Source organism: Rhea pennata, chromosome 8 (assembly GCF_028389875.1).
Source record: "Rhea pennata isolate bPtePen1 chromosome 8, bPtePen1.pri, whole genome shotgun sequence".
NCBI classification, from domain to species: Eukaryota; Metazoa; Chordata; class Aves; order Rheiformes; family Rheidae; genus Rhea; species Rhea pennata.
Window position 1 is genome coordinate 24031872 of NC_084670.1, and position 27796 is coordinate 24059667.

The following is a 27796-nucleotide window of genomic DNA, read 5'->3' on the forward strand; positions in this document are numbered from 1 at the left end:
GAAAAAAATGGAGTATTTCAAAAACTTTGACAGTTTCTACCACCAAGTCTCCCTATCTGTTTCTTCCTTTTATTTTCTTGAAAGCATATTGTTCATCTACGTTTGATGTGATTCTCCCCCCTCACTCTTGGTGGTTGTGATAAGATACTTGAAATAAACACAAAAGCAAAGCATTGGCCACATAAGGCTTATTGGGTCACTTCAGCCATAATTTATTCACATCTCACTACTAAAAAGTACCTGCCAATTTCTGAAATCTCAAACAGCTGTTGCAAGGCTCATAGCACACTGGAGAACTGTAGAGGCTCTGGAAATTGCACAAGTTCATTCCATTGCTCATTTGGCCAACAGTCTGGAAAACACACGTTTGACAGGCTGTTTCTAAACAAGAGTAGTAACACAAAGTATGTTATCCTTTTTGTTTTTTTTTTTTTTAAACACAGTTCATGTTTTGTACATGTTTTGGGAGAATAATTCACAGAATTAATTTTGGAAACAGCAGAATGCCTTCATTACAGTAGCAGAGAAATCTGAAGCACTGGGCTCTGAAGCAATGGAAATAGCCGGGTAATTATGCAGCTAAAAGCATGCTCAGCACAGCTACTGCAAGGATTGCACAGCTTGTTCAGTTTAGCATCGCCACCTCTGCCCAGCCAACCATTACTGTGCACAAAGCTGGTCCCATTAAACACTCCCATGGACCATTTGTCACTGCATTCTTACCTGGTGGCTTTCCAAGAAGGGTGACAAAGACCAACACCTGAGTCATAAACAGGCCAAGCCTATAGAAACTGTTGCTTATATGCAACACTACAGCCATCACTAACGCCAAAACAACTAGTCCCGGGGATACAAACTCTGTGAGAGTTGTACTGTGGCATATACATGGTAAGAACTGTACATCTTTGGATCCAATTTCACTTTGAGAAGAAACTTAGAATGATAAATATCTGAATGGAAGAAACTATCTCTACCAATGTATTATTCTATTTACATAAAATCGTATTCTAAAATTGGTTTGTTTAAAATAACAAATTTTTAAAAGCATCAGAAACGTATGTCGAGCTAAATTCAGCCCTAATTCAGAACTTCTCTGGAGATTCAGTTATGGAGCAATAATAGTTTGCAATGCAAAAATATTTCTTCTAACTAGACTATTAAAAAAACAGGTCTTTTACATTCAAGTGACACTAAACATGAAACAGAGAAAGTCTCAGCAATTAACTAGAATCCACAACAGAAAGATTTCTGTGCGTTAGGTATAACTATCAAAGATTTCATGCAAACATTAAGATACTGGACTTACTAAATACCTCAATAAGGACACTGCTAGTATCTTTATCAAAAAGATTTTAATTACTGCTGCTTGCACAATCAAAAGGAAAACAAATCTAACAAATTTTGATAAGCAATATAGTAAAGTTGTAGCAAAAAAAATGAATATGTTTTACTAAAACACTTTCTTAACTATAGTTTACAAGGACAAAAGGAATTACCAGGTCTAGCTATCTTTATAAGCAAAAGATTTAGTTAAATATTTCAGTTAATAGAATTCAGCGAGCCATTTCAAACACTAATACTGCAACTCTGATTCAGGCTTGCACTCTTACATCATTTTGGCCTCTATATCTACTTATAAAGAGCAGGACAAAAATTAGTGAAAGCATGAGCCCTTAAAAGGAAAACAATGCTTGAAATAGTTGTTTATTCAAATATAGAATATTTTTGACACTAGTGGTCTTTAGGCATTTTTTAGGCCCTTTTCTGTGAGATTAGGGTAATGACATCCTATGACTCAAAAACAGAAACTGAGTTTGAACTGCACATAGGCTAGCAGTGACAGATCAAAGTAGTATGTAGGAGGCTGTGAAGAATACACGGAAAAAGCTTTTACGTACAGTGTAACTAATCATAGGTTTATAGAAGCATGTATTTTAGGCTTTGTAAATTAGAACAGTCGTATTAGCCAACCATGGCTGTGTCTGTGCTTTACAGCAGGTTAGAACTACCAAGGGATTTAAAAACTAACTTGCAAAAAAATAAACAAGGGCAGATGAGTAGACAAATTTTAGAGTGTGAGACAAAAGAAATGTTATGTGCCATGTAGTCTTATAAGGAAAAGGTCTAGGGTTCCTGTTTCCACACTATTTCTCTCTACCAAAAGACTCCTCCAGGAAGTACTTACCTCCATTTTGCCATCTTTATGCCTTTAATGTACTTTTAACTCATTGCTTTTCAACCCTCTATTTAATCCATCTATCCTTTCTTTTTTTTTTCACATCTTCAAAACTCTCCTATCAGGGATTTTTCTCCGTCCTTCACTAGGCCTTTCAATTTCAATCCACTTCATATTCCTTAATTCTTCCTCATTGATTTTTGTTTGTTTTTTAAACAAATATTCATCCCTTAGTCATAACATACACCAGATCTACAATGAATACCTTCTATCCTCAAGCAGCAGAACAGGTGTTACTCAAGATACAATTAAGAGGATCCTTACCTTTCCAAAATCTCTCACATCAAACAAATCAAATGCTTCAAAAAGTTCACTTTTCTTCATCCCAAATATTTCACAACATGCCGAAAGAAAAGTTCTTATATTCTTCAAGCAAAGAAACTAGGAGGAAAAAAAGTAAGCATAAGATGTATCAATCAGCAACTTACATGCTCACTAATGTATTATAAAAATTAGTAATTAAGTTATGCATATTAAAACTGCTAGCAATTTCATTATGTTATGATTTTCAACTGGTTATAATTCAGTCATAAGAATTCCTTTCATACTCAGAAGCATTAGCTAAATTCGAAGTACAGACATTTTGTGAGAAGAATTTCTCTTCAAAGTAACCGAAAAGATACTATCAGATATAAATTAGTTTAAATAGACTTACTTTTCAGTTCTATTCACACAGTATAGAACAAAATAAATGTTTTCAGATGTTCAAATAAAGTTACAATAATAAAGTTGTATTAATATGAAAAAGTTATTTTGCATATACACCAAGTATTTTCATTTTTTAAGAAATAAAAGTCTAGTTTGAACATTTAATGAACATACACGCATCACGTTAACAAACTGAAGACACTATAAATACATATTCTCAGTAGGGACCATGGGATGGCATGAAATTTGCATCAGAGTAATAATTTACAATTTATCTAGCAGCGATAACTTTGTCAAACCACCTTGATTTCTGCATTGAATCAAAGACTATTTCCTTTGAACTCATTTACACACATCAACGATCATCTGAGTCTGGAAAGGAATAAAGCTTCACCCACATCGCTCTCCTCTTATAAATAAGCATTTTGATACATTTTCCCTAGATTTCTTTTGAAAGACTTTACCAGTACGAGACAATAACTACTGATAGTACGGTAATAACTAAAGGGGTATAGCTAAATTGTGCAATATTGGTATCATTTCTTGAATGCTAATACCTTATGAGGACATTAACTTCATATAGACATCTTTGTATAGTCTTACAATCCACTATGAATTACAGGGCAAAATACACAATATTTATAAGCAATAATATTTCAAATGACACAGCAGTCTGCTTTGAATATGCTCTTAAAAACTATTGAAACAGCAACTCAAGATTAAAACTGAGTTCCTGAAGGTCTCTATGTTATATTTAATTCATAAGAACAAGGATTGTTTACATTAGTATGGATTATAGTATTACTACATGTTCCAACTTAGCAATGTACATATAAAAGCAACACTTGAATTTCAGAGAGGTGTCACAACTCACGTTCAATGCAGAATTAGTAAACAAATTGCTCACTCAGACAGATTTGCCACTAGTTTATCCTCAATGTAAGACAATGAAATACCAATTCAGACAGCCTAACTTAAAATCTTACAACAATATAATAAAGTTGTAATGTACAAGCACTAAGCTTATACTGCTGAGTCAAAGAGAAGACAACTTCATTGGTTGTAGGACACACAAGACAAGACAAGAGCTGACGTGCTCATCAAAATGCATTGCAAAAGCAATCACTGCACTAGCCAAAGCTCCAAGGAAGTGAGTTGTAAAAAGCACAAGTCTTGGACCAACTCCGCTGGCTTTCAGCCTATTTTAAGGGAACCTAAACAATAAGCAGTAAATTAAATTCTTAAGACTATTCTAACAGAAAGACCAAAGAGGATTCAAATTCTCCCTAATTCAATACTAATTCAAGTAAGTGGTAAAGAGCATGCAACGTGGCATATGTTTAAAAAGGTTTAATATAACCTAATATTCAATAACCAGATAATTAAATCCTTCAGTAACAACACAGCATATAACACAATTGTATTTCTTGTAGAATCTAGAAACCACAGATTAGGCATTTGTCAAATTTACCTGCATTTCAGACAGGACCACATTGCAAATTAAGAGTAAGCCAAAGATGCATTTAACATAATAAGTCCCCTGACAATACAGTCTAATCCCCCTGTTAGTAGAAAACATGCTTACTGAGTTTATTTGGGCACCTAATTATTTAGTAACCATCAATTCTCCCTTGTAAAATGGATTAAAAGGCTTATTTTTGAACTATTTCACTAACCACAGTAGCTGCCTGGACACAACTGTGAGACTACTGAAACCACGTCCACATTTATATTCATTCATTTTTCAATAAAACATATGAGGAAACTCTTCATAAAGAACTTGAAAGGCTACTTGTCATACTCTGGAAAAGTTACTGGATATATTATCTGAAATACTTTCTGAAAGATTTCCAAAGCTTTCTATTGCAATTATCTAGAGTCATTATTCTCTTCAGGAAAATAAAAAATTTTACTGCTATGCTAATTGTATTAAGTGCAAATTAGACAAATAAACTTCTAAATTTAAAAAGGGCATATATCTAAAATTCAAGAAGTTCTGTAAAAGCCAATCCTTCACATCGGCAATAAGGAGAAGATGGCATCGGTCGCCAGTCCCTCACTGGTAGGTTTTGTCCTCAGAATATTTACAATCCTATTACACTATTGTGCTTCTTTTTCAAAGAAAAAGCATTTTTCGGTACACCGCACGGGAGATCGTTCAAGGAACAAAGAGCTGTTGGGTCGCCCAGTTCTCTTACAAATGCAATGAGAGCTGGACATCTCTCATTAGATCTGATCTCCAAAAGTCACAAGAAATGTTGCCTTTCAGAAAAAGAACTAGTTTCTCTTTATTAAAAAACACAAATTAATAACATTCCTTTGAAAACATTACTGCTTCTCTCCTTTATCACACTGTTATGTTTCAGGACAGCAGTCCAGAATTCTTAGTATGTAGATGAGTAATAATACTGCAGGAGAATAGCATAAACCGTAAGCTTGAAAAAACTTACACTAGAGAAAAAAATAAAACTTCTATTCTCGCCCTTCTTGTGCTATCACGAGAAGAGAGCTCACCAAGCACCCAGAAGCAGACCATCAAAATCACAATCCAGCAGGAATGTTCAGGACCCTGAAAGCATTTGGAAAAATGAGGATATCTTCACTCATCTCCACTACTTCCCATGTATGGATGTTTCTGTAAAGACTTGTTCACTGTGGACTACTTCCCAGGAATTCCTCTCCAGTAGTATGAATAGAGAAATAAATAATAAAATAATATTTTGATCAAGAAGTATTTTAGTCAAATTAACCAATTTCTAACATCCCAATGACTTGCTAGCTGCTCCTGTGACAGCATCTCAAATATAAAAGGTCTGCAAAGCTGATAATTGAAGGATTTGTCAGTTAGATTCATGTCATACTGACTTCAAAAGACATAGTAAGAAGGAGGACTCATTCCAGTATTTCAACTGCAATGACACTTCTCCTATGAAGTCTCAGTTGGAGCTTTGCAGGACAGAAGAATCACCCTCACTAGACTGTTAATCGAATCCATTCCCACTAAGGATTTGACCAATGATTGCACTGAATAAGTGCATTACCAAAAGGTATGCTGCAGATATTTTAATGGAAAAGTAGTATTTGTTTCTGAATGAGTTTGTTCCATCTTCATATTAACAGCTGCGGATTATAAAGACAGCCTCCTCACGTTGCTGAAGCATCCCTAACGCTCCTGCAGTTCCACAGCCTTAGTAGTTGCACTGCTGTAGACAAACAATGTACAACTTTGTCAGGGTTGCTGAAATGTTACAATTCTTATGCCACATTGTTTCTGCAAAAGAGATTATAGTTTTAGTGGCCTCTGGCTTGTTCCACATTGAATTTAATTTCAAAAAAAGGCTTTAAGAAGACACTTACGGAAATTAAGAGTAGAAGTTTGCAAAAACACATCCATCACCTAAAAAAGCAGGTACAGTTGATACAACTGTTATGATCTAGTACCTACAGTACCAAAGCAGAAAAGTAAGCAACCCAAATTACAAAGTTCTATAGGAAGAAGCATGCTGTTTTCTACCTCTAACGTTGGCCACTTCACACAAGCATTTGAAGCTTATTCAACACAGATATATGTGCTGATAGAAATGTACAGAAATATTTTACAGAAGCTACTGAACAGAAACCACTAATTAGGCAAAGCAGCATAGGCAGGAGTCTAGAGCTGCCCACAGGGAAGAGGAATTTCTCTAGCCAAGCCTCTAATGAAGTGAAAGATGAAAAGCAAAAGAAAAAAAAAGATTTTATTTTTTTCTCTATTTCTAAAATTTTATAGGTATCTCTCAGAAAATGTATTTTAGCAGTGAAGTACTTCAATGGAATAAAGGCCTGTTTACTACAGACCGTATTCAATACATGAGTATACTTTTAATATTAGAGGAACTCCTAAGGGTGTTCAGAGACCAATACAAAGACCTCCAAAGATCAAATCCTTTCATGCAATTCCGATGTAGCAATACTAGTCAGTATGTGAGTGAAAACCAAAACAGCAACAAAGAACAAGTATTTAAGAAAGACAGACTTCTAACCACACTTTCAGTAACTTTTTTTTTTAATTACTAAGTTGGTTGAAGAGCAATTTGTATTTATTTCAGCTTCTATTTCCTTTTTATTATGGCAATTTAGTCATGAGCAAAGAGGAAAGCCTGGGTAGCCATCAATTTCCTTACATTTAAACCTGGTTCAGCAGGCATTCATATACTATTTAATATAGATCAGGAACAAACACTGAGCACAGAACATACTGACATCTGAGCATCTGAGACGGTCTAAATAGATGGCAGACTATAAAGAGACATCAAATACAAAGCAGATTAGTGTGCTACTTTATGCCAGGAAAGTTGCGGGGGAAGAAATAGGAGTGCTTCTCTTTTTGAAATTAAATTTACAAAGTATTGTTCCACTATTTCTTAAAGCATATCAATTCCACTATAATTTACTTGTGTGGCCATTATATGCCTGTCCCCTCTTCACTGTACTTTCCACATTTTGCATGTTACATTAACAGGTTCCAAATACAGCTGCCTCACAACTCTGGCCAGTCACTCAGTGACTGTCTTAGAAGCTATGACAAAAGACTAAAAGTACGGAAAAAAGAAGAATTTTGCTTAACTAATTGTCCTCTAGATCCACTTTTGAGAGGAATAAGGCTTGTCAACCGGGGAAAGTTCAGAGTCCTTCCCTTCCCTTCCTCCTCTTAAATGGCTCTATTTTATAAACTGCACAGCTGCAGCTATTCACTTTTGCCTAAGACTTTAAACAGCCTTACAGGTACACCCAAACAAGGGCGAGTTTTTAATCATATAAATGTAAGCATTTTATGACAAAATCAGTTGAGGAAAGGCCAGACACCCAAAACAACTACATAAAAGGGAAGTAATCACATGAGCAAATCTGGCTTCAATTCATGCATCTCAGAAGACAGTCATTTTGTTTTTTCATTTTGTCTAAAAAAGTCACATGCACAGAGGCACTCAGACTTGTGAAGATGATGAGAGATTTTTGTATCAGTCCTCATTTACAGCCTCAGAAGTGCAGAATTAAACAAAAATGGAAGGCAGAAGAATAGAGGAGGTACAGATCATTGCCATAACATTCTCATGCTCTTCCTAGACCTCAGCACTTGCTGTAAAATGTAGGCTGCTTCATCTTTTCTGGCCATTTCTGGGATGCTGATGAAAACAGATTAGCTGGAAGGATCTCATATTGATTTCCACTTTGCAGTTGAAAATATACATGAGAAGAAAATGATGCAGTTGTATCTTTGGAGAAATACCAGAAATGTGAAAATTGCCATAACTGGAAGAATTTAAGTGGAAGAATTACTTTCCTACATTCTGTCACCAATTTTGAGATGTGCAAGTTGTTTCACTGCAAGAAAATACACACAAAAAAACCCAAACTTGTTTCCTCAAAAAGTTTCTTTCAGAGACTTTGCCAAATGTCGTCGGGCTTGCAGATTTTTCTCTGTCAAAGCTCTTGTAATTTGTCTTAGTATTTGTTGTAACAACTACGTTGATAGAAGTAACTAAATCTACACTAATGCTATTTTAATTCTACTAAATCCAAACGTAAGACTACAATTCAGAAAGTCGTACACTCTCTACTGTGACAAAATAGCACCATTGCCTCTGCTCTCTATAGAGTGAAGATGCTGTGCGGATCCAAAAACAAAACCAAAAAGAACAAAAAAAAGAAAATAGAAAGAGGAAAGTTTAGGGGAGGGGGGAAGGCAGAATCATAGCAAAGTTACCCAGCAGCAAGACCAAAAGTGTACCATGAACATGGGAGTCATGAGAGAAAAGAAAATAGAAAGAGGAAAAGTATGTATGTGCACACACTATATATATATTATATATAAAAATGTAGCAACAACAACTAGAAGTACAGACCCAAGATTTTCAGCAACATCTATATAATGTGTGTGTAAAGGCTATATCTAGCATCATTCAAATTCATTCAGTTATATCCATTAAAAGAAGAAAATTAGGTGCCTCCAGAAATAGCTGTTCTTATGTCAAGGGCCCACCTTCTGTAAAATGAGGCTGGACAGCTCCCTGACACATGCCCTCTTTGACAGACGAATCCCAAGAACAGAGTTACCAAAATAAGAGCATGTTACACTTTTTTTTTTTTTTTTTTAATACCTATATGTTCATTAACATCAGATTATGCTATACTCAGACAAAACAGTAGCCCACTGTGGCACGGGCAAAACTGTACATTCAGGGTTAACAATTCAACACAGAAATCGTTCCTGGCTCCTTCACAGATTTCAGCAGCCAAAACAGATTAGATTAGTTCTGCTCTGCCAACAGGAGTAATTATCACTGCACTCAGTAAAAATAGCTGTAAGGATTCTAAGTGAATGGAGTAGGGACCCACTGATGAAGTCTTAATTCAACATCTATTAATGTCTTTTCCTGAGCCAGCAAGAGGGGAAAAAAAGCAGCATCATAGTCAAGAAGGCAGGTTTAACTTCTCTATTGTTTCTGTATGCGCCACTGAAAAATCCTGAAAAATCTTTACATTTAGAGGCTTACTAACAGCAGGAAACACAAAACAGCCATGAGGAATTTGAAGACCATGTCTCTGAAATGAGTGTGCCTATTTTCAGTAAGCAGATGAAAGTTGTATAGTTGTTTCCAGAGATTTTTTTTTCTTTTGGTAGCAATATCATGACAGCATTATATTTTTTGAATTTTAGATAAAAGATACTAATTTGCAAATAACGTTAAAAAAAAACCACACACACACAGAAAGTACATGTAACTTGCACTAAAGGAGTTCAGTTCTACACCCTGCATCTGGCTTCTTGTTCTGCAAAACCACCTCCATCATTCGGATTATCACTATTTTTAAAGCTCTAAGCAGGAGCAAATAAGCTGAATATTAAGTACCTTCCAGCCTTTGCTCTCCAAAAGGACTATCTGGAAATATTTTATTTTTCTGTTACAAAGCTGATGCATTAATAAAGACACAAGAGACTACACACTGAGCTCTGCAAGAGGCTGGCTCATTATCAGTAGCTCTTTGTATAGTCACTTGAAGAAGTGAAACACTTTGGGGGATAATAAAACATGCAAGATTGTTACTACTACATAAGTGTAAAGAATTTTGCTCAGAAAGGTGCTATGTATAGAATAGCAACAGATACTCCTCAATTCAAAGAGGATGCTCTAATGTGAAATTCTACATATAGAACAGCTAGGGAGGTCTGTAGTTTATTAGCTTATTGGATGTGAGCATTCTTTGAAGGTTTATATAATGCTAAGACGCTCTACAAATTATGGAACATTAAATTCCTTTGCTAACACACTATGAATATTAATAGAATGTTCTTTATTTGCTCAGTTAATGTGGTAATTAAATATTCATGGCAAAGCTCTTCAAATTCCTAACTGACTACCAGTCAATTGTGTCTATCACATTTTGGCTTGGGGATAGAGTTTTGTTTATGTACATTTGCTCTCCTCTACGCTTCAGAGAAAAAAAATGGAAACTTAAAGAAAACGATGAGGAAGCATAAAGGATGGTCAGCTTCAGTCAGTACCACACAGGGTGAGCAGAGGGCAGAAGAAAACTTCAGGACTTGTCCTGTTCTCCTGACTCTCCTTGGCTACACAGATGTCATAGCACAAGTGAAGCAAGTGAGGGCAAAGAAGCATTTAAATTCTCTGGGTTCCTTAAGCCAAGTAGTCCTACAAAACACAAAAAATAGTGACTTCTAGTCAATGGCCCCCAAAATGCATTCAATGAACAACAGCTTCCATGTCCTTCTGTGTGCACCACGAGAGGAGTCACTGGACTGTCTAAAGCAGCAAAGAAGCTTTTTTCCTGCACCTATTTATTGTAAGATGAAAAATAAAAGACAGAGCTTGGAGAAAGCACCCTGTCACTACACACAGGGGAATTTTTAGACCACAGAGCCTCAACTACAAGAATCCCGAGTTAAAAGTATGACTGGCAACAGGCAGGAGTGGGAGCTCACGACGGCTTCCTGCTGCAAAGGGCAGTTCCTGGGCAGCCTTTTGCTCCCAGGCTGGCAAGCCTTGGCCAGGCTATTCTGCAGCATCTCATCCAAAAGACCAGCAACTTGAACACTACAATAGGCATGCAAAGCACACATGGATATTTTTTTTGTTTGTTTGTTTTTTGGGGGGGGGGGCCTGTGCTAGGTTACCCTTCCAAGCAGCCAGTCCTATCTGTCTTGCAACCTGGAGTTGCATCTCTGAAGTGTCTTTCACTAAGGTTCTCTGTGTCATACAAACAAATACAAAAAGATGACAAGAAAAGGGAACACAGAAAACAGTAATGAAGAGAACAAGAACAGCAGGATGACAGTGGCAAGTAAAAGAAGGGACAACAGGAAAAGAAAAGTTGCACAGTAAAACAAAGGTAAAAAAAAAATGGTCCAACAGAGAGCAAGTCCAATAGAAAAGACCAAAGTAAAAGAGACTTGACTCTGATGCTCAAATTATGCAAAGACTTGAAATAAAAGCCTAGCACAAAGAATGACATGTTAAAGTTTTGGTGTTAAAATGTTTCTGTGCTGGTAGGATGCATTTTCACTGATCCTACCATAGGATTTCTAATCACTCACATTTCAATTTAGTTGATGAAAAATTAGCAGTTGCATGAAAACGTCTTAAAGGTGAAGAAGCCTCAAAACCTTCACCCACCTCATTTATTTAAGCTTATAGGGGGGAAAATATCCTAAAGCCTAGAGCCCACCTGATGTAGTTAAACTGCAAAATTATTGGCAAAAATTCTCAAATTAACATTCAAAGTGTCGCATACTCAAACCATCATAAAGCTAGCAGCTACAGTATGCAATACAAATTTACACACTGGTACTGAAGAGAACTACATTTATTTCATATTGTTAGCTTGGCACACTAAAATGTTGTTTCCATTGTATTTTAAATGTCTTTTATTCATGCCTATTTTGTTTTTGCAGGTCTGTAATGTCAGCATAGTGACATGAGATTTATTACATCACTTACATCTGTGTAAGAGAAATTAATTTTAGAGTGGAAAGAGCTCTGGAATTAGCCCTGGCAATAGATTTTCACATAGGCTAAAGGTACTTGCACAGAATTCACATTAAGTATCCATACTTGCCTTCAGTTTTGTTACAGAAATACAGTTCCCTTCTCTATTTTCTACCTTTCCCATTAAAAAAAAAAAAAAAAAAATCAGTGCCATTGATCACCATCCTAAGTGTATCTGCTTTAGTGAATAAATTGTGACCCCAGTGCCCTAGACAAGGCCAGACCTGAATCACTCCTATCCAATTCCTTTAAAGTGACTCAATGTGGTTTTAAATATTTTTTAAAATACATAAGTACATAAAGTTGTTAAAATGTACTTACTTGCTCTCTCCTGAGTACTCTTTCCAAGCATCTTTTATATAATAGATTCAACATTTATTTTGAAAGGTGTGAAACGCTATCAACATTATATCCTTCATGGAAACTCAGCACAACAGAAAAAAAAAATCTTCACAAGGTTACTCAGTATCTGCTAAAGGTGAATCTAACCCAAAATAAATTCCTTGCTCTTCTATTTCTTAATAGCAGAACAAGTAGAACATGTATTATGTATATAATTTCCAATACAAAGGAACAATATTATTCAGTAGTGTTAATATACATGACTCATTAAATACTTCAAGTGTTTTCTTGAATTACATTTTTAAATGACTCTTTTCCAAACTCTTGGAAATCACGGAATGAACTCTTAGCAAGAACTACTTTAAGATATAGTACAGCTCTCCATGAATTGTCAAGCAAGTACAGCCGCCCTCTATTTACCTCCTTGAAATATCTACTGCTCTACTTCTGCTAGTGTGTCGCTGCAGGTATGCCGTCTGCTAGACTACGCTTTCTGTGGCAAGGACAAGGTTTTCTGACATGTTCAGAGAACACTCTGGAGCATTACAGTAAAGTAAGAAGAAAAAAATCAAAGTTCAGAAGTGCAAACCCAAACTATAAAGCAGTGGGAACAGCCACGTTCAAAAAACAAACTCCAACAGTAAGTTTGGGGGATTGGGCAGTTAAAACACAGTGGACCCAGCGATGCTCTCTAGATCTTAGCTATTACGTAACATACCGACCTTGCACCAAACACCAGCCTCTCTCGCACCGAACACAGTAAAGCCACCGCAGGGTTCCCATCTCGGGGGAGGGAGGCAGGCCCGGAAACTGCCCTATGCAGCCGCTCAAACGTGCCATACCCTCGCGCGGAGCCATAGCTCGCTGACATGGCTGAGAAAGTTAAACGCTTCTGCAGTCTTCCTCGCCACACATTGTATTGAAAGAAAATAGTCACAGAAATACAAATATTTTAACTATAGAAACTAAGTAAACTTACAGAAAAGGCAGCAGCTAGCCTCACATGCCGTTCCTTTTGACTAATTTAGTTATTTGGTGGGTCTTACATATTTAGTTAGTTTTAGTTCTGAAATGCCCTTAACTACAAGCTTTCAGTGCATATATAAAGATTCATATATATATAAAGCATATATAAAGCAAGAGAAATCCTAAATATAGATTAAAAATAGATGAGGAATAATGATTATACTGCAGTACTTATATAAACCTGTGGAGAAACCATTCATCTAGTCAGTATCTCAGGAACTTGGGAAAAAAGAAAACAAGGCTTCAATCTTTTTCACTCGTTCAGCAACCGCACTGACTAGGTTCGAGGGACATATCAGTACAGCAAACGCCATAGCCTCTGTTTATTTACAGACATTCCCAAAGGTTTTGCAGCAGTACTATGGAAGTGAAGAAGGCACTAGGAGGAGCCCAGCAGACCACGGCCCGACAAGCCTGCAGACCGCTGAAGAGCTGCTCTGTATTACCCCGAGGGGGAGTCCTCTGGCACAGCAGTTTATACCTTTGCTTGCCGGTGCAATGCCCAAGGCAATAAACGATGCTTTCCATAATCAGCCACTGCACAAAAACTGTACTGCTATTTCCCAGTCTGCCAGTCGAGATCCATACACACACACACACACAGGTGGGCTGAACATTAGCCAGAACAAGGATAACAGACCATTTCTCCAATGTGCCAAATACTGCAAAAGTCTGTGTACCTGCATGTTTCTGAAACAAATTCTAGGTCATTGATTAAAATTTATCAGGATCAGACAGGCAATCCCAAACATTCACAAATCGCATCTTCAGTAATAACTGCCACTGTAAATGCTACTGCAGGACCACTAATTCCGTCTCATTCTGAGACACTCTGTCCCTGGACATTCAGGCAAATGCAGCAGAACTTGCTGCGAGAATTAGCGTACATCTTATGAGACTTTATTGATCATGCCACAGGAATGAGAAGCCTAAGGTGATAAAACTCTACAAGTGTTTAATGTGTTGAGATGACACAGACTAGGTAAAGCAGTTTTAAAAGCAGAGGCATTACACTACAGTTAACTTTTTTTAAAGAGCGATTTAAGTGCAGACCTCTGTACAGATCATGAGTTTAATTAATTACTGCATGCTTTGCCTCTGAAAATACGTTCTCAAACAGATGTTGTCACCCCAGGATGTGCACTAAATATGGTAATATAGATATTTCAAGAAAAAAAAAGTCAGAAAAAACTAACAAATGTATTTTAACCTATAGTAAGGAAGAATATATAGTACTATGTGTTTCACTAATAATTATAATGTTCTAAAACTCTGATGCCTCATCCTACAAACTACAGCAAGTCTTTCAGGTAAAAGATGCATTTGGATGATTTTCAAAACTGTGATTTTTATTAGATGAAATCACTTATGTACAGCATTACCTCAGATTAGAGTTTAGAACATTTGCAATATTAAATCACACAGCTTTTTGGGAGTATTTAAAAGCTGGACCACACAATTTGAAGTAAAAAATGATCCAGGAAATCACACATTCTATGTCATGTCTAAGCCTCAGTGATGAACTACCTCCTTTTGCTTGCTTTCATTATGCCTCTGACCACTTCCATTTATATCCTCCATTTCTCTACTGGAAGGGACGATAAAGTTTTTCTCTTTTTTTTTTTTTTTTTTTTTTTAAAAAAAAAATCTTGCTTCAACCTCTGCATATTCCATCATACTCTCCCCCTATGCTGCCTCTTTTTGAAGCTGAAAAACCTTCACAGAAATTGCTTTATACCTCTGAAAATCCCTATTGCCCTTCTCTGCGCCCTTCTAGTTCTACAATATCCTCTTTAAGAGGGGGAGATCCAGACTACGTAATGCAGATGCACAGGGGCTCAGGCAGCAGACTGTGGTCACCCAAGAGACCCTCAGGTGTGGGGCACAAAGCAAGCCACCGCAGAAGGCACACACCTTGCAGCTGCCCTTAGGTGCCGCATCCTCTGCCCATGGCTCCCAGAGCCGAATCTTACTATGGAGAATCCGGTCCTGATGACCACCGGATATTGGACTGGATGAACCAAGGGCAGGCAGTTCCTCCAGTGTTGACATAAATAGGGCACAAATATGTCAAAAGAAAAGTCAACTAAAATAGAACCGTAAAGACCTAGATGTCTGCTCCCATAGCTCTTCCTCACACACAGCGGCCCGGAAACCCAGCCGGTGCTATGCAAACTGTCCAAGTTGCACAGCTTTTCATTTCTTCAGTGCTATGTAATCTTCTCAACTGAAGAATCCAAAGTGAAGCAGTGATGCAAATCAGTTATAATGCAAGAAACAATAGATTTTAGATTGGATTAAGTTGTACATGAAACTACAACTAAGTTGAAAAACAGCTAACTCCCTGTGAAGCCTTTGTAGGGTTCCTTCCTTAAGTAGGCTGATAAATAGTTAAAGCTAAACTTTAAAAAAAAAAAAAAAAAAAAAAGTGTCTCGGCAGAGGCAGGCGAGGGGCAGCCAGGAAAACGCAGCTGCCACCTTCATACACAGCCCCTGCCATGTCACCGCTGGCTCTCAGCAGCGCTTGGCCTCAGAGAAACCTGCAAAACTATCCACAAGTGGCACACGGCTTCACTGCAGAGGAAGTCAGTGCGACGTCTCAAAAACAAGCCAATCCCATAAAAGCCTCGTGCAGGGGGAGCTGGAGTTACCTGGAGCCTCAGTCTGCTGAACCATGTGCTAGAACCAGAGTTTTCTGTGCAGGATACGGCTCCCAAGGAAGCCTGCATTACCAACCCACACTGCATGCTGATTCTTAGATACCAACATCACATTTTTTACCTCCAGTTCAATTAAGAAATGTTCTTTTCAGTCACTTTCACATAGGTGCTTCAAAGAGCTCTTTATAACCAACACGAAAGCAGGTTCAGAGAAGAACCCAAAACAGTTATTAAAAGATCCTGTTCAAGAAGTCCTCAGCAGGTGGCGGCCGCAGGAAAGGACATTCAGGACCAGACACTAAAGGTGACCTTTAAGCAGAGAGCAGCAGGAGGCCAAGGTGCCGAGCGGGCTCGCTTTTACACACGGCCTCTAGCACGTTGCCTCCAATCCTGCAGGACAAAAGCAATTACGTTCTGTGCTGCAGTAGCGCGCGGGGCAGTCGGCACAGCGGCAAAGGCGTGACTGTCGTGCACTGCAGCTGCTGTCCGGGGGCGCCGGCCAAGCCCCCCACAGCTGCCTGGAGCAGGGGCAGGAGCAGAAGCCTGCAGAGGAGTCACCATTAAGAGAGCTCCACTTAAATAACCACCTCCGCTCGCTCTACCATCAACGCCTTGCCATGCAGAATAGTCTTCCCAACAGATATTTTCATTCTCTTGCTACTTAATCATCTTGGGAAAAGAACTACAAAGTATTCTACCAAGATAATCCCAATTATAAATTTATAGTGTGTTTTGAGTTCTGTCACATTATTCGAAGGGTTAGTGGATGATGAAATCTGTAACAAATCATTTTAAAGTAACTGGACAAGACTATCCAGTTTACACTACTGCCTTACAGCTGAACAACTCAAGTAGAACAGTGCAAGTATATTGGTAATCTCGTAGAAAGCAAATTTCCTGAAATATTGGTAAACACATCTATACACATCTTTCAGCGTTCCCCATTGCAGGACGAAGCCCTATGTGAATGGTTACCATTAGCTTCACTCAATATTTTCATCTCTCAAATTTACAAACAATATGTGCAACAGTGCTGGAAATGTTATACCATGCAGGGAATCTGAAAATCACTAATGCAGAAAGTGCTCATGCAGTGCTCCCCTGGTCTTCTGAACCTGGTGAACAGGGCTGAATCTTGCCTCTAGTCATAAAATTAATCCATTTAAAATTATAAAAGTTCTCAAATAAATAGAAAAATGAACTAAATATTTACTGTTTTAGCAATAGTGTAGGCTAGTAGGACACGGAATTTGACTTATTTTCATAGAAGCAACCCTATAAATTGTATCCCTATTTAATACCATAAGTAAGTTTTAAAAAGCACACTAAAATTGGAACAAGATACTGCCTGCTTGCATGAAACTACATAGAAATCAACAGTCCTTCTTGATGGTTAAAAAAAAAAGAAAATTTCTGCATGAGCAGTAATCTATTACTAGTTTTGGCACTGATGCATAAAAGAAAACAGGGTAACATAATGCAGAGGTAGTGAAAGCATTTGCCTGCCCGCAAGCTATAGGCAAATATTTTTTTTGATCATATTATACAAAAGAACACATACAAAACCAGTACAAACATCTGCTATAACATGCTCCTCTGAATAGACATCAGCTTACTAAACTGTGTAACAGAACATCATTTAAACACAACTAATTCCATAGGGTGTTTTTTAGAACATTTTGAATCCTAATATTGCAGCTATGCTGTAGGAATGTCTAGAAAAAAAATAGATTTAAGTCTGACTTTTTAGTTTTGAGTTGCTCCACAGACTGTTCAGCTGAACACTATGAAATCTAAATAAGATATGATCTTGAACCAGTCACTAACTTCTAAAAGGCATAATAGGTTGATGAGACAACAAAGCAGGTAGCAATTAGAAAGTATAATAAAAGTCTATATGCAATTTGCAACCAGAAACATAACAAGGACTGACCTTCCTCTGCCTCTCTACTGAGAGGGTTCTCAGTATAGGAGAAATAAGAGTGATTTTCAGACAAGTGGACATATCATAATACTGCAAGGCTGAGTCATGCCCTAACTCAGATGAGCAGAAAAACAGCGTGGAGTTCCAGTAGCAAAGGACAAACTTGTTCAGTATGTGAATTGGGATTGAGGTTATGTGAAACAAGGATAGAAGAGTAAACAGACAAAATAACAGAATATATTCTTTGCAACTAGTATAATGGCCATACCATTCAGGCAACACTTGTATTAAGACCTGAGGAGGTCTTCCAGAAACTAGCACTTTCCCACTTGTGACAATAATATGCTACTTCTCAATACCTCTTAAAGAAAAGGAGGCCATAAATCAGTATGCAGTAGGCAGCTGAAATAAATAGCCAAGTCATTTAACTTTTGCACAGCTCATTCATTTCTGAACAAAACCACTGGAGCAGCTATGCAAAGGACTGGAAACTCACGAGTTTCTGATTCACCACTGCCCAGCAGCGAGCGGCTGTGCCACGCACCACCAACCAAGTCGACAGAGCCTCTGCACACGACCCACTGATCCACCAAAACCTCCTCGGAGGTCCAAGATGGGCCAGGGACTACCATCTCTATCAGGAGATGCAACGTCACTGTACGTTATTTTTTATACACACACATACCCCCTTAGTTATTAAGTTGTCCATCTTTTACATCCTTTTTAACTGTCTATATAGTTGTTTTCCCCTATCTACTTACAGCAGCAATACCGTTGTTAACAGATCTAACATCTCTAAACAAATTAAATAAATAAATAAAAAGCATGCAAAATCCATCAATTGGATGTCAGGGATAATGTTTATCACTCTGCAAAAGCAATAAATTGCAAATGTAACGGTTAGTGATTTTACTTCATTCTGTTAATCACTACCTCTATTCAGCTGCAAATACTTTGAACGTCAATAGATTAAAAAAAAAAAAAAAAAAAAAAAAAAACTTTGAGATGTATCTAAATGATATTTATGGTGAAACAATGCATGATTGCTACTGAAGAGTGAATTGTGAAAATAATTGGATTTGAAGTCACCAACTAAACAGGGGCCCCAAAAAAAAAGATATAGAAAAAATCTGAAGTGACCCAACACTGTTTTCAGTTGAGAGAAATATATAATATTGCTTTCACCTGAGGTAGATTTTCTAATTTTTCAAGTTAAATATGTTTTAAAACATAACGCTGAAACAGCTACTTTTGCCTTAATAAAATGTTCCTCTTGTTTCTTTCAGCCATAGATATTCAACAAATTCAATTCTTATTCACACTTAGCCCATGGTGACTCAAGGTCATATTTTTCAGCAAATCACATAGTCAAGCTGGGCAAACTGCTTTAATAAGGAGTTTACAACTCTAGCACTAATATAATGTGAAAAATCAAGCAAATATTTTGGTCTCAAGTACTACTGGTATTGTATGTCAAACAGAGGTGACTGGTGTCTTATCAGAGAAGGTCTTGCTTAAGAAAGGAGCAAGCCTTAGACCCTCAGGTTCCCTGAGAGAGAAAGATGAAACAGCTGAAAGGAAGAAATAGCATTAGAGAAGAAATTAAAGAGGAAACATGCACTAGAGGGAGAAGCATCCCCCATAAAACAAACAAAATAACACAGTCATTCTTGTTTTTGCACAGAGACAGAGACTTACAAGACCAAGCATATGGAAAAGTGAAAACAGAGACACAGTAACGGCTGGAAAAAGAATATGACTGAACTTAAGATGTATAATGAATATTTACACGATTTTTCCATCGTTAAAAATAATTTTTGCCACTGCAAAAGTGAATATAGTTGTTAGAAGCACAGAAGAGTGGGCCAGACTTTACAATGAGAAACTTAAATAATGGAAAGCACGGCTGCAACTAAAAAACTAAGCAAAAGCCACATCCTTCCAAGCAGCATCTCTAATTTCTAAAAGGGCACATGAGGAAAATTATTCTGAAGTTATGAAGGAATCAGTACAGAAGTCAAAAATTGTTGATCTGGATTCAGTTCTCTTAAGTACTGCACCGCAAACGAACATTTAAATGAATGAACCATTTAAACAATGGTTTACATGAGACATTGAAAGTTGCTCTAGGACTTCAACTGACACAAACACACAAGTATCAGGCTGATTTTTGTTGTTAGTAGGATGAACGTCACAAAAATTATTCTTCAAATACATATGCTCTGTTAAACCAGGAACTGTTTGAAAAAGATTAATTTGGTCCCATCATTGCAGCAGAGCTAAGAGAATTTTTAAAAAATGAACTCTAAATAAATGGCAATACTGAACTGCTTCACCTTTACAATTAAAGGGGAGAAATGACGTGAGCAAACAAGAGAGCAGGGGTCTGTTCACAGGACAGTTACTGACCACTTCTGCCTTACAGCGCCTTCAATTATAGAACACCTACAGACTCCAGCGCAGCAGCCCGTTAGATACTGCCTCCTGTGCTGCTTGCAAATCCTGTGCATCGCACCAGGCCCTATTCCTGTGATGGAGAGGAAGCAAGCAAGCAAGAGCTTAGCCAGAGAAAAGGCAAACAAGATCTCCAACTACTTTCTGCTGTTTATTTTCCTCAGCAGCCCCTCATCTCCAGCCTGGGAAGCAGAAGACAGGCTGTCATGGGTAGGACAGAGAGCAGCCCTAGAGAACAGCTCCCAGCACAAGGCTGTGGTGCCACGAGTGCGTGTTGTAGCGGAGCTCTTATTTTCTGCCCTGCAAGCACCCATAATCAATTTGAGAAAGAAACCGGTGCAAAGTTACTATCATTTCCATCCCCATCTGCTCCCTCAGAACACAACCCCCAGGAAAAAATTGCTCAAACACTGCTGAGCTGGCAAAAATCTCCCATGCTTGATAGGAAGGGTAGGAATGAAGCAATTCTGACTTAAAAGAGGGCAAGTTTTCAGTGGCAGTGGCTGATTCACCCTGGAGATTCCTGGCCCGAGTTTTTGTTCTCATCACTCCCCACCAGAAAAATCTGCCTCTTCACTTGTACCAAACATCAAAGCAATTTAGGGGACACATTCAGGTATGCTGGAAATTTCTGGCCACCACAGGAAGGAATCAGAAATTTTTAAAACAATAACAAAAGTAAAGCAATCGCCACTTATGAAAAGCGGTTGCTGAAAAGCAGCAAGTTTGACTCAAGCTCTGCATGGTCCCTTGGTGGCTCCTATGGGCAGGGCTTCGAGGAGAGCCCTCCTGCCTTGCACTCTCACCTGCGCCGGAAACCGCTTCCAGGAGATGCCGTCCCACCTACGCACGGAATGGCTTTCAGAGAGAGAGGAGGCCAACAGCAACAGGGAAGGGAAAACAGCTGAAAGGAAGAACTAGCATCAGGAAAGAAATTAAAAAGGAAACAGATGCTCCAGGGTGGGCAGGGGGGGAGAAAGGGGTAGGCAAAGGCAAATGAAAAACGTAAAAGTAATTTTGTCCAGAATCAGGAGAGAGAGAGAGAGTGTAGAACAAACTGCCAAAACCGAGATGAGTAAAAATGAGGGAGAAGTAGAGACACAGGAGAGGGGAAAAAATAATAATAATAGTCCCAAATCCCAGACCTGTCAGAGTAATACCTCTTACTAATCACAGAGCAGTCTGGGTTTCTGGGCACATCAGATAAGATCAAACTATCTGAGCAAAGGCAGAAAAATATAAGAAATTGAAAATACTGAAGACAGAATAGCTGACATAAATGAAATATCCCATAGAAATTTCAAAATGTTTCCATTTCAAATCAAGATGAAAGGCATGTTTAGATTCATTAAACTTTAAAATCACTTTATCAAAACATTGGTTTTTGAGGTCAAACTCTAACGATAGTCAGCATGGAACAGGAAGAACTAAATAATACATTTCATTTCCAAATAGCTTAAACAACACCCTCCTTCCCCCAAAGAACGGTATTCCTGCAAAACCCTTTGAGGACTAGTTTTCTTAGAGAACTGTTCCACACAAGTTTTAAAAACAATGTTTAATACAATCACTATTCTTCATCAGAAAGAAAAGATACACCACTCAGAGTCAAATAAACAGGTTTGCAATATGTAGCCCCATAATTAAACTTTACAGCCATATCTGGGGTCTTGCATGCTGGACTTCAAATTTTGAAAATACTCTTTTGAAAATACTCTGTTGTCCCATAGCATACAAATGGCAACAGAGTTCTCAGCCAGAAAGATCAAGTCCTTAGTTAATACAACAGCCATAGTCAAAAGACTCGCACAGAAAAACCCCATCACAACGTCAGGTCTGCCTCGAAGAGCTCTAGAGCCTCTGTTCACTGCTGATCACAAGCATCATGAATTCACAGCCATCATCGTACTGCTGGAGAAATGATCTACTCCTCAGACCCCTTCTTAGTCAGGTGTGCTAAGCCACCTCTGATAAGAGATGAAAATACACTCTCTCTCATTGTTCATTTTTTTTTTTTAATAGCAATTGCTTTCTTATGTTTCTTCCATTGACTATGGTGAACAATTATCATAAAATTCCTTCAAAATCCAAGAATACTGTGTCATTGTAACTGGGAATCCTACACACAACTACAAGAGACCATCTTTTCACACTAGGTATTTCTAAGGGCAATGCCAGAGTACATTTCACTTTACATGTGCTATTAGTATAGCTTTGCACTCTTGAAATAGTGTGAGGTGCTATGGGGCTAACAAGCTACAAAAACCTAAATTCTCAGAAAAGAGAACACAGACCATATAAATTAACTGGATTCCCTGAGGATCCATAAATCTGAGCAATTATAGCTCAGAACACACAACAAATGTGAAATATGCCCCAGTCAGCGGCTTAGGTGCTTCCTAGCCTGCAATATGAGCAGCCCCTGCATTTCCAGCATGGCTCGGCTGTTTTTACATTGCCCCCCCCAACACTACATCTGCAATCTGCTGCAAATTGCCCTGGTCCTGTCAGCAAAGGCTTGCATCTCAGCGAATCGATTTACCAGGGTCTTCCATAGAAAGGGAAATCTATAGTACTCCAATACAACCACAGAGGCATTCTAACAGGATTACTGGAGTCACTTCCATAATGCTTCATAAAGCCTGCGACAGCACAGAGATGTTAGCTACCAGCATTTTCTAAGGCACAGTCCTTCTGACCAACAATATTGCTCAAAGACATCACTAAGAACAAGAAATGTGGAATTAAATCACAGCTTTGATAACAAAGGTTGCCATCTGTTCAGCTTGCTTTATAGTGAAATGGGTGGCCTCAGCAGTCCACGAGAGAAGATGCATCACCCTATTCAGCGGTGTCAGTCGAAACAGCAAAATGAATGAACACAGACCCTGAATTACTTTCTCATGACTACTTGCAGTAATTCAGGTCAAGGCACAGTGGTGGGGCAGCCTGGGTAAATTTACACTGCCCTCTCTTTGATGGATAGAAAGAGGAGCAGGACCTAAGGGAGGCAGACAAAATGCTAAGCAGAAGAGCTCAGATAAATCCCGACCACGACTCCCTGCTTCCTCCTGGCCTTTCCACCACCTTAACCCATCGGTGTCACCCAAGCAATTTGCTCAAGCGCAAAAACCCTTTTCAAACACTTGTTCAAAATCCTTTGCCTACTTTTATCCCTTACATATATACATCTTACATATATACATCCACAGTACATATACATGCCTGTGAAGGACCAGTGAAGTCTTTAATCTAATTTCCACATTTTAAAATGCTCTAGCAATTCCCTAAAAGCAAATAACCCTGACAGGACACATCCATGTCCCCCAAATGTCCTCTGGTCCAGGTTACATTCTACCAGGCTTCCCAAATTTAAGTGATCTACCACAAGTTAGACAAAAAGAAAGGTAGGTGGGGGGGTGAAAGAGCACTGATTGGAAATTTTCAACAATATTTAGAAACAAAAGAAACTTCCCAGGGAAGTAGGGGATACAACATGAAATATGACATCAGTTTGTGTCCTGACACAGAAGGTAAAGGGTCAAAAGAAAGTAAAACTTCAACATTTCCTCACAACTTGGTTTGTGATTTTTCATAGAATGGTAAGGTTGGAAGGGACCTCTGGAAGTCATCTAGTCCAACCCTCAGCGTAGCCCATATGGGGATTGAACCCATGACCTTGGCATTAGCAGCACCACGCTCTAACCAACTGAGCTAAACCTGCTTAATTTAGCAAAATTAGAGCTGCATCGCAGCATAACCAGGTTTTCAAAATAACTGCCTAAATATGTTAGATTTTTCAAAACTTGGCAGAAATTCCTCTTCAACCAACCAGGCAGCAGGGGACCAAGAGCCAAAAGGCCACAGATGCAACGGCGCTAAGGAGAGTCCTGATCTTGCAGTCTCAAGGACTGCAGGAAAGTCCTTGCAGGAAAGTGGGTTAGAGAAAAAAAAGTAACAATTTAAGTATTTTCTCAGGTGTTTCCCAATTTCCACTTGTTCTCTGGAAAAAAAAAAGAAGCTCACAGCCTGAGCTAAATGCTACAGGTATGAATAAGATGATGGGCATTTTCCTCAAGTTACAGTTCAAATGACAGAACCATTATCACCTACCCTCATCCAGAGACGCAAAAATCTGCCTGGTACATTAACATAACCACAGAGTAGCCCTCCCCCTACCTTTAGCCACCTCAGTATTAGAATCAGATATGGTATTTATTCACGTATTTTGAGGAATTCAGAGGGTAAATGGCTATACCCAGCCTAACTCCAGCCAAAGGTGCAAAAACTGACAACCATGAGCAGGTCCGCTCCCAGACCCACTCTGTGTGTAGGGCCCCCCAGAAACATCCAGGAGCAGGTAGCAAACTCCCATGCCCATGTGCCCTGCTGTGCATACAAGCGTATGGAGTGCTCCCTGTAAAGGTCAGGGCAAGGGTGCGTACGCATTGGCTGCAGCACACGGGGACAACGACTAAGAGGAGGGCCACAGCACGCGGACCTCCAGTGCCACCATACATAGCCATACACACAGCACACAGGCAACTCTGGATGCCACAGGTGTCACAACAGATAAGTAAAACTTCATGACTTCATCAGCGCTGAAACATCCAGATGTGTAACTGAAGTCAGTACTAAGATGAAAAAAGACACCAAAAAAAGATTATAGTATCGCGTTTCAGCAACAACAGTAAAGACAAGTCAGTCAAGGTATTGAGCTGTTTAGCCAAAACTGCTGGTTCTGCAAAAGACAAGAAAAGCATAGGCACAGCAGATGTAAGAATACCTGTACCTCAGGAGAAATCTCTTCTCTCCACTAAAGAAATCACCAAGTAAGTTTACCTTCTACAGTATTAATATATTGGAGTGTGGACAAACAACGTAAGAAGAATGTTTTATCATCAAACAGCCCGTAAGACAGAGAAGTGAGGCTGCTCTGACACGCGTTTTCAAAGGCCCAGCCCTATTGACTCTGCCTTGGTTGACTATAAGGCTGCTTTTCCTGTTGAAGGCAAATGAGACATCAACCAATGGTACACAGCGTTGTAAGTATGGATTATACAATGCAGTCTTATATAACCCACAAATAGGTAAATTCGATGGTATCAGAGATTAAAGTGCATATTTGAGGTTTCTTGAAGTATGAATCATCTTGTCTCATCAGTTAAAAATATGCTTTAAAAAACACTTCATGTTTTGGTCTTTTAGATCAAATATTTCATTATAGAAGCAGTGACAAATAAACATTTTGTTTGTTTCTGCTAGGCAATCATACCATATTCCTTACATAGTTTTAAATGATTTTCAAGAGACCTCTAAGGGATAGATCTAGTGAAAAATGGCAAATCAACCAAAGACTTACTAAACAAATATCATTATAAAATAAAATTATGATTGAAAGTAAAGGTCATTTATGAGCAAAAAGTTTTAATTGACCCAACAAGACTTAGTGGTAGAAGAAGAAAGCTGAATTCCATAGGGGTATTTTAAATTCATTTTCCCAATTACATTATTTCATATCTGTAGTTCTGCAAAAGTACTTCAAATACTTTAAGGGTGTCTTCAAAAAAATTGCTATAATATCACTATATTACATAACTTGTCTGCAGATTCAAAACATGAAATCTCAAAGAATCATATAGCCTATTAATAGCCCTTCAGCTTTTCAGGTTACTAAGATGTTCAAGATTGACATTCAGTATAGGATGAAAGTGTCACTTGACTGATATTTTTCTAAAAGATAATCTTCTCATTTGACATATTGAATTGGAGTCAACAACATCCACAGATCTGAGAGAAAAAACTTCTTCCTAAATATAAAAAGTCAAAACCTTACTATTAAGATGCCAGGTTAGATTCTGTTTTACATATTTGAAGACTTATCATTTTATATATTTTAAGTCTTATCAAATAGCCAGAATTTCACAATGCTGAAAATCACGTGTTTGGCTTGTCAAAATAAGAGAAAAGAAAAGGCAACTCCAGATGATACTGGCTAAACTGGAATGCATAGAAATAAAAGTTTAATAACCAATCTACAAAGTATATATCAATTTGCACTTCTCTTTATGAAATAATGTTATGGAATATTATTCAATAATACGGAAGTCCTGTTGTTTTGGAACAACAGAAAGGAGTATAAAAATTGAAGGCTGTCTTTTTTTTTTGTGGGTGAGGGGGATTGTTTTCTTTTTAAGAATCCCAGATAAAATTTTAGTATAGGGGGGTGGGAAGTAGCTCAAAAACTGACCCCATACAAGGAATCAAATAATAAATTTGAAGAAGATGAAACTGTGAATGATCTAATAAAATAACGTATCTCCCTCTGTACTCAAATACCTACACAATGCAGGGCATGAGCTAGAATTTCCTCGCTTCTGAAGGGCCACAACACACTCCCAAAACTGAGTTTGAAATCCCATCTTTCTGGAGATGCTACAGAAGCGGAGATTGGAGCACACTCCAACCTTTCCTTGCAGGGAAAGGCACCTGTCCTAGTCCCCCTGGGTCAGCTGCTGGCAAGATGCCCTCAGCTCTCCATTGAGTCAACATCACCTCAGCAAAACAAAACAGCTTTTTTCATGCCTTCAGCTTCCTTCCCTGCCCATTTCCGTTTTATCATTATCAAATCCTACTCCTGCAAGTCTTCTCTCCATGTCTCTCACCATTACATCAGCTGTTGCTCCCAGATAATCCCTCCTCCCCATCGCCTTTGCCACTCAAGCCTCATCTTGGCTAGGCCACCCCTGTATTTCCTTTTTAATCCTTGCAGACACTCTTCTGATCTTTGAAAGAGATGGGGAAAGATTAAGTTGGAAAATCTCAGATCTTTCATCTTTCCATTGTACCAGTGTACTGTACTAAGCATCCCAACGCCAAATGCTGCAACCTACTAATTAACCTCCCAGATACTGTAGCCCCAAGTCAGTGTGTTATAACAGAGATTCACCGACACGCCATCACCACAGGATAACACCACTATCATTAAAGAACATGAGATACTCGAGACTGGGTTTCTGTATTCATCTCAGGATAAATCCTAAGTAATTTTTCCTGCTCATCTCTCTAAATCCCAGTGCAACTCACTTGCTGACACACTTTCCAATCTATTTCCCAACTTCTCCTGACCATTCTCTAGCTCACACTTGTTTCTTTGAATTATTTCCTCCTACTTCTTACAATTTCTCTTTCCCAGTGAGCATTTCATTCTTTTTTTCTTGTAAGCATTCCTTCAATTTGCTGCTATCACAGCTCTCCCACCTTTGCCAGCCAAAGATCAGAAAATAACTTGACTTCTCCCACACAGCACAGCAGCGCACAGTGGGTGGACATCAATTTAAATTATCCGCTGCTGGCATACACTACAGCCTCTGTCAGAAACCAGTGCTGACATTTTTTTCTGTTAACGCATTATAAAACATCCAGCACACTAAAACTTTGTGCAGGAGGTGACATTTGA

General features: G+C 38.3%; 1 protein-coding gene and 1 non-coding gene across 2 annotated transcripts in view; both read right to left on the bottom strand.

Moving 5' to 3' along the window:
- VAV3 (vav guanine nucleotide exchange factor 3) overlaps positions 1–27796 on the bottom strand; it is a 166160-nt gene that overhangs the window by 132750 nt on the left and 5614 nt on the right. Inside the window, exon 2 of the mRNA XM_062581141.1 lies at positions 2501–2617. Coding sequence (XP_062437125.1) covers positions 2501–2617 — 117 coding nt within the window. The remainder of the gene's footprint in view (positions 1–2500; positions 2618–27796) is intronic.
- Positions 23988–24058, bottom strand: TRNAS-GCU (transfer RNA serine (anticodon GCU)). The gene has a single exon. It is a non-coding gene; the product is annotated as a tRNA-Ser (tRNA).